This window comes from Euwallacea fornicatus, chromosome 38 (genome assembly GCF_040115645.1).
Source record: "Euwallacea fornicatus isolate EFF26 chromosome 38, ASM4011564v1, whole genome shotgun sequence".
In the NCBI taxonomy this organism is placed as follows: domain Eukaryota; kingdom Metazoa; phylum Arthropoda; class Insecta; order Coleoptera; family Curculionidae; genus Euwallacea; species Euwallacea fornicatus.
Window position 1 is genome coordinate 1,108,275 of NC_089578.1, and position 10,096 is coordinate 1,118,370.

Below are 10,096 nucleotides of genomic sequence, written 5' to 3' on the forward strand. Positions count from 1 at the left end.
TGCCAATTGGGCCGTTGAAGTAGCCTGGATCAATTTTCCCCCAAAGTTGCGATAAAAGTAAGTCTTGGAGTGCAAGTCGAGGCCGTTGACTCCAATCCACGCCTCGTCGCAGGTCAATAGGGGTGAGGTCTGGAGGTGGAGGCAGCCGTGCCAACTGCGGCTCACCACGGAGTGTGACTAGAGCACCGTTGTCATAATGTCGTAACATCGTTGCCGGCTTGTTCGACGTAAATTTGCGCATTCGCGTTTTCATCGAGCACCAACAATTGCGTGTGCCAACTGCGCCGCCTCTGATCGGACGGATTTCGTCATCAGATGCAGCATCAGAGGAAGGGTCCGTACCCCAACACGTGGACTGTCCGAAAACCCTACAAACGTCCATTCGTCAAATTGACCAATCACCCCCGTTGATCGTTCCAATTCACGCGCTTCTCAGCCCATTCCAGTCGAACTCGCGTGCGAAGTTGTGCCCTTCTCAAAAGTTCCCGTTAACCTCTCTGAGAGTCCTCGACGAACTGTTTCAGCTGCGACCGCAGCTCCAGAAGCTTTTGGAAGAGGCTTCTGACGAGCGCCCTCCACGGGTAGACCCTGCTAGTAGAAAATCGACGTTGTGCGGGGGTGGTAGCTCCTGGGCGTCCGTGAAACTGCGCTTTCGCTACCCTGAAAAACGTTGGCAAGTTCCCTCTGAAGAAGTCCTTTCTCGGTTGTGCCGATGGCCCTATTGGGTGCATCCACAGTAAGTTTCCGCCCAGGCTTTATTACAAAAGAACATTTTCAGATTGACCGCACAAGCTCGCGACAAGTACTGGCCGAAGGTTCTAGCAAATCGCAAACGATAAGAACACGTTTGAACATGAAAAAGTGCTCGAAATGGGGAACGACAAGACAGATAAGGTAAGATAGGAAATGTTTAAACCCTCAAATGCGAAAATTTGGTGTAAACTTCTGAGGGAGAGTTTATTTACAAAAAACGCGTTAAAATTTGAAAGTTGCGTTGGGCCTCAGTGTCGCGCCCAAACTTCGGACTGGTCAGTCGGACTGAGGAGTGTTTCGCCGGACGAATCAGGCCTTAAATATCCTAACCGCCCTAATGACGTACTGCCTGCATATTGGACACTCGGCCAATTGTTTCCCGCAATTCACGCAGGAAGCGACGTGTCCGCATTCCAAAAGCACGCAGTCCAGGGGCGCGTCCATGCACAGCTTGCACAACTGCTCGGTCGGTGTGTTTTCGGGGACGACTGAAAAGGACAAAAAAAGGCACTTTGTAGCGAATTTCATTAAAAATCCTCGATTATGCGATGGCGGCTCGATAAAAGAATGCTCGCGCTAATTTACGAATTCTCCCATACTTTTCCCGGTGGGGTTCCCACGCTGAAACATGAAAGTTCGTTGCTTTGAGAAATACATATCATTAATTCATGCTAATCTCATTCCCATACAATATTCGTCTGCTTCTTAATTTATACCATCAAATGGTGCGGAAACGGTAAATAAGTTGTGGTGAGTAGGGGACTCAATTAGCAGTGTTTTAAGCGGATTTAAGTGCTCTTGGACTTGTCGAAATGGCGTAACGCAATAAACATATCAGTGGGCCGACTCGAACGTTTCGAGGCGTTCCGATCACATACAGGACGGGCAAACGAGAACAAAAACTGGGAAACCCTGTATAATACTTTGACGAGCGCTCGGACACGTGGATTTTATTATCGAGGAATATCTCGTGACGCATTGTCGACCCCCTGTACCTGCAGCCCCCTAAACCTTGAAATAAAAAGAAGGGGGGTCGAGCGGCGTCTTGCTCGCCAAGTTTTTCCACTCTCTCTCTCTCTGCGACGGTGGCGTAATTGCGTTTCTTTCTTTATCGAAAAATTCAATTTTCCGCTGCCGCAAACCTTCTAAAGGCGATGGCTGAGTCGGGGGGCTTCACTCTTTAAGTGACCCCGCGGAAGGAAATCTGGCGGATGTAAGTCCGGCGATCGCGGGGGCCGTTCAATCGGCCCTTCGCCTCCACGCAATTCCCCCCTTCCGGGTACTGTTTGGCGGCCATTGCGTAATGCGGTGGTGCGCCATCTTGTCGGGATAAGGAACGGTTTCCGTTGTGGTCGTCATTGCGGCCGAAAATTTCAGTTAAAGCCGGACCAGCGGCGTCCCCTAGCGATTGCGCGCCCCTGCGTCCGTCTAAATTGCCATCGAGCTGGAAAGGACTCGGGACAATTCCAGACCAGACATTGATTTTTGAGGTTGTTGTGTGCGCTTCTCGCCGCAGAATCGAGAATTTGCATAGAACCAGTAGCGGCGGGGCCATTCGGGGAAAATGGGGGCTCGTCGGAAAAGTCGATGTTAAAAAGCAAATTTCGGTTCCCTGTGGCGTTCTCGCTCAAAATTTCGCAAAACTGCAGACTGCGGTCAGCATCGCTTTTCTCTCAGGTTTTTTTTTTAACATTTTGAACGCAGGTTTCGAAGAACACCGGATGCAGGGGCCCGTTTTGACGAAATTTTTAAATTGATTCGAAAACGTATTTTCCATCAAAGTGCTTATCTCGGCGTGCCTGATTAACCACTTCAGCTACGCACTGATCATTATCAAAAGAAAAAAAAAGAGTAAATAATTTCAAACCTCCCTGCAATCGAGTAAATCGCCATTGAGTTCGAAGCATATTTCAATAAAGAATTTTTGAAGTTTGAGGTAACCGCTGAAACGCAAACGCCAACGGCCCTAAATTGCAACAGTCCCATTCGCGACGATCAATGGAATAACTAAAAGTTCGTGGTACTGTCGTGAGGAGAATCGAAAGACCTTTCATACGAGATACCACTCGACCCCCCCCCCCTCCCCCTCCCCCCCCCCACCAACATTTTAGGGGTGAAGGCCGACCCCATCGGGTGCTGCGGATGTGGGGTCGAAGAAGCGTCGTAAAATATTCCACAATAATGAAATCGTCGCGTGCGAGCGTTCGTTTGATTAATATACAGGGTTTGTGAGAACTATCATTTTTCCTCGGGCCACCTTGTATACGGTACGTCCCCGGATGACGCTGCCAAGAAGAGACAGTTTTATATTTTCCATTGTAGGGAAAAAGCGTGTTTTTCATGGAAGTTTTTGCTTGCTCCGAGACGGTCGGACCAGTTCTCACCGAGACGAGAGTTCATTTTCGGTCAGGAAAATTCAAATAATTTTTCGACACCCCCCTGTAAGTGAGAACTGATTGGAACCTTCTGGAGCGAGCCGGCACTCTCGAGAAGAGCAAATTTTCCTCACGAAACAAAAAATGAGGGACTTTCTCCTCCCGGGCGCACACTGTAGCGACAAACTCGCAAGGCGAATCAGAAGCAAAAAAGTCGGTCATGCTTACTTTTGTTCGCTCTACTATCTTCCCATAATCTGAAGAGTCTCTCCTGCAGCTCGCATTTTTCGATGCATCCCCTAAAGTCCACCCTGTGTAGCGTCAGCAATGTTCTCATCTGCTTCACTGGGAGGCGCCCCAGCTCCTCCAGGTTATCGTAGTCCTCAAGTCGAGGATGTCTGGACGATTGCGGGGCAGCCTGAATTGCCAGTAATGATTTCATCGTCATTTCTTCGCCAATTTCATTACCTCGGTTTGAGTAATTTCTGTGCGTTCTGCTGCGCTAAGTCGCTGCGCGGGTCGGTTATTTTGGCCCGGACGTTCGTGTCGGGGCGCAGGCTCGACGGCGGGAAGTCTTTCTGGATTGGAGTGGCTTCTGTCCGGTGGTTCTGTGATCGGCGAGATCGGTTTCTTCGAAGCCGCATTTCCTGCGGGGGGGCCTTCGGTACCTAGAATCGCAGAGGTGGCGGTAGTACCTATTCGAGCGAACGTGTGGTTTCGCCCGGTGCGCAAAGGGACTTGGACGAAAACACGTTTTTGCATCGACGCGCTTAGACGTGTGATAAACAATTTGAAATCTACAGAGTAGAAGAGCTCACGCACTAACTTTTCCCATAGTTCTCTTCGGCGATTTCAATGCTATAAAACGATAAACGCAGGAATTTATGTGAGACAACAAACATAATTTAGTGCATATCTCGTGGGTTTACCAATAAAACAAACCTATGAAGATAACGAGCGCCTCGAATCCACAGAAAGGCCCTATAGGTCGTTCTTCAGTGCTTCTTAAAAGCTCAGATAATGCTATAAATTCTTCTTTAAGGTTTTTCCTACGTCGAGATTTGTAATATTTTAATCGTCCAATTCTCAAGCTTTACTCACTGTTATTGTCTTCTTTGCAACAAGAGCACATAATTGAGGATAACACGCACATATTGCACTCAAAATAATCGTAACTTACTTGCCCAAACGTGGTGTCTACCAGTGGCGCGACACTCTTGACACACGACTAATCTTATCCCGACCAAATTAATTCGTGTTATTTGCACACTTATCGCCCTTGATAAGAACCCGCGAGATTTCAAAGACAAAGACAAGATTTATCATCACTATCGGCCGATTCTCCGTATAGGGATTCCCGTTCCCTTCGCGGACGATTTGATTTGATCAAACTTGCTCCCTTCAGCAACATTTCGATTTTAAACTTATGATAACTGTTCCTCATAAGCTTAGTGAACGATCATCATATCGGCGAGTACCAATGTGAAGTGCGGTGGAACGGGGCGCGCCCCGAGCCGGAAACGTTCGATATTCAATTTCGATCGCTGTATAGACGTCGCTTGGGTGTTAAAAAGTAGGTAAATCGTCTATATGTGATCGGCGTGGTCACATGCGTAGCGCGTTAAATTTTGGCGCTTTTACCATTTCATCGAAAATCCGGCGCCATCTGTTGACTGTTACGACAAGTGTACTTGTTTCTATGTAAAGAAATTTTCTTTCACTGCTACGCCATCTGGGCGGTACTAGGCAATTAAGCCTCGCAAGATAGAAGAAATCTGCCCATGCCAGGCGACCAATACTTCATGTAGGGCAACGTCTAATTGACGGCCACTAATCCAACGAGCACTTTTCATCATGTGTTTAGTCGAGTTCTAACACCTATACGGGGTGTTTGGTAAGTACAAGTATTTACACCAGGATTATTATTAGATTGCTATTTTGTCTAGAAACAATTAAATAAGTGTCCAGAAAGACGTTTTTCGTCCGAAAAATTGAACTCTTTTGCTGTTTTATTATCAAAAAATGTCCAATGGAGAGCCTGTTCATTTCTAAAAACTTTCTTAGCTTCTGTTTCTTCACTCAAAATCTAATTGTAATCAAAAAAACACAGTGGCCTAAAGTAAATGCGGAAAATGTGCTCCAAAAAATCCACACGCATTAATTGAAACACGCGTTTGTCAAAATCGCGCTTATATGGATAAATATACGAAGATTTTTTTGGAAAATGTGCCATTTCAGTCGTTCGAAGTGCAGGTAGACTTGCGTGCAAATGTGCGGTTAATGCAAGTCGGGGCCCGAGCAGATTTATTTATGACGATTGTTTGCGTTAAAATAAGCCGATTTGACTTAATTTACCTTAGTCCAAAAATTGATACTAACGGAACCACAGTGTCCCAAATTCGAAAAAATAAATCACGTTTCGGTCCATGTGGACGCCAAGAAATGGTTAAAAAAACTATTTGCATTTAAAAAAACGGCCGAACAACCTATATACTTGACAAATAACGACCGAAAAAACTAAGTGCACGTTAACCATGTGCTCGACTAAAAACTGTTTAAACACCTATTTGCGCGACAAAATGTAGTCGAAAAACCTTACATGCAACTAAAAGAAGCGCGAGTAAACCTATGTGCACCGAAGAACAGGGCAAAAAAACTATAATTTTGACCTTTTAGATGCACACGAATTTTTCTAACCGTTTTTTTACTGCACACTGGTTTTTGAGCTGGTTTTTTTACTGCACACGAAATTTTGAGCCAGTTTTTTTACTGCACACGAAATTTTGAGCCAGTTTTTTTACTGCACACGAAATTTTGAGCCGGTTTTTTTACTGCACACCAAATTTTGAGCCGGTTTTTTTACTGCACACGAAATTTTGAGCCAGTTTTTTTACTACACACCAAATTTTGAGCCGGTTTTTTTACTGCACACGAAATTTTGAGCCAGTTTTTTTACTGCACACCAAATTTTGAGCCGGTTTTTTTACTGCACACGAAATTTTGAACCGGATTTTTTGGTGCACACCAAATTTTGAGCCGGTTTTTTTACTGCACACGAAATTTTGAGCCGGTTTTTTTAGTGCATACGAAATTTTGAACCGGTTTTTTTACTGTACACGAAATTTTGAAACGGTTTTTTTACTGCACACGAATTTTAGAACCGGTTTTTTTACTGTGCACGAAATTTTGAGCCGGTTTTTTTACTGCACACGAATTTTTGAACCGGATTTTTTTACTGCACACGAAATTTTGAGCCAGTTTTTTTACTGCACACCAAATTTTGAGCCGGTTTTTTTACTGCACACGAAATTTTGAGCCAGTTTTTTTACTACACACCAAATTTTGAGCCGGTTTTTTTACTGCACACGAAATTTTGAGCCAGTTTTTTTACTGCACACCAAATTTTGAGCCGGTTTTTTTACTGCACACGAAATTTTGAACCGGATTTTTTGGTGCACACCAAATTTTGAGCCGGTTTTTTTACTGCACACGAAATTTTGAGCCGGTTTTTTTAGTGCATACGAAATTTTGAACCGGTTTTTTTACTGTACACGAAATTTTGAAACGGTTTTTTTACTGCACACGAATTTTAGAACCGGTTTTTTTACTGTGCACGAAATTTTGAGCCGGTTTTTTTACTGCACACGAATTTTTGAACCGGATTTTTTTACTGCACACGAAATTTTGAGCCAGTTTTTTTACTGCACACCAAATTTTGAGCCGGTTTTTTTACTGCACACGAAATTTTGAGCCGGTTTTTTTACTGCACACGAAATTTTGAGCCGGTTTTTTTACTGCACACGAAATTTTGAACCGGATTTTTTACTGCACACGAAATTTTGGACCGGATTTTTTGGTGCACACGAATTTTAGAACCGGATTTTTTACCGCACACGAAATTTTGAACCGGATTTTTTGGTGCACACGAAATTTTGGACCGGATTTTTTGGTGCACACGAAATTTTGAGCCGGTTTTTTTACTGCACACGAAATTTTGAACCGGATTTTTTACTGCACACGAAATTTTGGACCGGATTTTTTGGTGCACACGAATTTTAGAACCGGATTTTTTACCGCACACGAAATTTTGAACCGGATTTTTTGGTGCACACGAAATTTTGGACCGGATTTTTTGGTGCACACGAAATTTTGAACCGGTTTTTTTACTGTACACGAAATTTTGAACCGGATTTTTTACTGCACACGAAATTTTGGACCGGATTTTTTGGTGCACACGAATTTTAGAACCGGATTTTTTACCGCACACGAAATTTTGAACCGGATTTTTTGGTGCACACGAAATTTTGGACCGGTTTTTTTACTGCACACGAAATTTTGAACCGGATTTTTTACCGCACACGAAATTTTGAACCGGATTTTTTACCGCACACGAAATTTTGAACCGGATTTTTTACCGCACACGAAATTTTGAACCGGATTTTTTGGTGCACACGAAATTTTGGACCGGTTTTTTTGGTGCACACGAAATTTTGAACCGGATTTTTTACCGCACACGAAATTTTGGACCGGATTTTTTGGTGCACACGAATTTTAGAACCGGATTTTTTACCGCACACGAAATTTTGAACCGGATTTTTTGGTGCACACGAAATTTTGGACCGGTTTTTTTGGTGCACACGAAATTTTGAAACGGATTTTTTGGTGCACACGAAATTTTGAAACGGATTTTTTACCGCACACGAATTTTTTAACCGGATTTTTTACCGCACACGAAATTTTGAACCGGATTTTTTGGTGCACACGAATTTTAAAACCGGTTTTTTTACTGCACACGAATTTTTGAACCGGATTTTTTACCGCACACGAAATTTTGAACCGGATTTTTTACCGCACACGAAATTTTGAACCGGATTTTTTACTGCACACGAAATTTTGGACCGTATTTTTTGGCGCACACGAATTTTTGAACCGGATTTTTTACTGCACACGAAATTTTGAGCCGGTTTTTTTACTGCACACGAAATTTTGGACCGGATTTTTTGGTGCACACGAATTTTAGAACCGGTTTTTTTACTGCACACGAATTTTAGAACCGGTTTTTTTACTGCACACGAAATTTTGAACCGGATTTTTTACTGCACACGAAATTTTGAAACGGATTTTTTACCGCACACGAATTTTAGAACCGGATTTTTTACTGCACACGAATTTTTTAAACGGATTTTTTACTGCACACGAAATTTTGAAACGGATTTTTTACCGCACACGAATTTTAGAACCGGATTTTTTACTGCACACGAATTTTAGAACCGGATTTTTTACTGCACACGAATTTTTTAAACGGATTTTTTACTGCACACGAAATTTTGAACCGGATTTTTTACTGCACACGAAATTTTGAACCGGATTTTTTGGTGCACACGAATTTTTAAACCGGATTTTTTACCGCACACGAAATTTTGAACCGGATTTTTTACCGCACACGAAATTTTGAACCGGATTTTTTACCGCACACGAATTTTAGAACCGGATTTTTTGGTGCACACGAATTTTAGAACCGGTTTTTTTACTGCACACGAAATTTTGAGCCGGTTTTTTTACTGCACACGAATTTTAGAACCGGATTTTTTACCGCACACGAAATTTTGAACCGGATTTTTTGGTGCACACGAAATTTTGGACCGGTTTTTTTACTGCACACGAAATTTTGAACCGGATTTTTTACCGCACACGAAATTTTGAACCGGATTTTTTACCGCACACGAAATTTTGAACCGGATTTTTTACTGCACACGAAATTTTGGACCGGATTTTTTGGTGCACACGAAATTTTGAACCGGATTTTTTACCGCACACGAATTTTTGAACCGGATTTTTTTACTGCACACGAAATTTTGAGCCAGTTTTTTTACTGCACACCAAATTTTGAGCCGGTTTTTTTAGTGCACACGAAATTTTGGACCGGTTTTTTTACTGCACACGAAATTTTGAACCGGATTTTTTACCGCACACGAAATTTTGAACCGGATTTTTTACCGCACACGAAATTTTGAACCGGATTTTTTACTGCACACGAAATTTTGGACCGGATTTTTTGGTGCACACGAATTTTAGAACCGGATTTTTTACCGCACACGAAATTTTGAACCGGATTTTTTGGTGCACACGAAATTTTGGACCGGTTTTTTTGGTGCACACGAAATTTTGAAACGGATTTTTTGGTGCACACGAAATTTTGAAACGGATTTTTTACCGCACACGAATTTTTTAACCGGATTTTTTACCGCACACGAAATTTTGAGCCGGTTTTTTTACTGCACACGAAATTTTGGACCGGATTTTTTGGTGCACACGAATTTTAGAACCGGTTTTTTTACTGCACACGAATTTTAGAACCGGTTTTTTTACTGCACACGAAATTTTGAACCGGATTTTTTACTGCACACGAAATTTTGAAACGGATTTTTTACCGCACACGAATTTTAGAACCGGATTTTTTACTGCACACGAATTTTTTAAACGGATTTTTTACTGCACACGAAATTTTGAAACGGATTTTTTACCGCACACGAATTTTAGAACCGGATTTTTTACTGCACACGAATTTTAGAACCGGATTTTTTACTGCACACGAATTTTTTAAACGGATTTTTTACTGCACACGAAATTTTGAACCGAATTTTTTACTGCACACGAAATTTTGAACCGGATTTTTTGGTGCACACGAATTTTTAAACCGGATTTTTTACCGCACACGAAATTTTGAACCGGATTTTTTACCGCACACGAAATTTTGAACCGGATTTTTTACCGCACACGAATTTTAGAACCGGATTTTTTGGTGCACACGAATTTTAGAACCGGTTTTTTTACTGCACACGAAATTTTGAACCGGATTTTTTACTGCACACGAATTTTTTAACCGGATTTTTTTACTGTGCACGAAATGGTGTGCACCAAAAAATCCGTTTCAAAATTTCGTGTGCAGTAAAAAATCCGGTTCAAAA

The 10,096-nt window shown here is 42.4% G+C and overlaps 1 protein-coding gene across 1 annotated transcript; it reads right to left on the reverse strand.

The window, feature by feature from the left end:
• Positions 1-931: 931 nt before the first annotated feature.
• Positions 932-4,650, reverse strand: LOC136349457 (E3 ubiquitin-protein ligase rififylin-like). The gene is made up of 4 exons (XM_066301006.1): positions 4,230-4,650; positions 3,597-3,796; positions 3,357-3,546; positions 932-1,241 (listed from the first exon to the last, which is right to left on the reverse strand). The coding sequence occupies exons 1-4, from the start codon at positions 4,279-4,281 to the stop codon at positions 1,063-1,065; spliced, it is 621 nt and encodes a 206-aa protein (XP_066157103.1). The 5' UTR covers positions 4,282-4,650; the 3' UTR covers positions 932-1,062.
• Between the last annotated feature and the right edge of the window lie 5,446 nt (positions 4,651-10,096).

Excerpts from the sequence above, each read along its gene's own strand:
- LOC136349457 (XM_066301006.1), bottom strand. The coding sequence starts at position 4,281 with ATGTGCGTGTTATCCTCAATTATGTGCTCTTGTTGCAAAGAAGACAAT. Across the intron at positions 3,797-4,229 it reads TTGCAAAGAAGACAATAACA|GTACCGAAGGCCCCCCCGCA; the intron begins GTGAGTAAAGCT and ends CTGCGATTCTAG. Across the intron at positions 1,242-3,356 it reads AGATAGTAGAGCGAACAAAA|TCGTCCCCGAAAACACACCG; the intron begins GTAAGCATGACC and ends TGTCCTTTTCAG.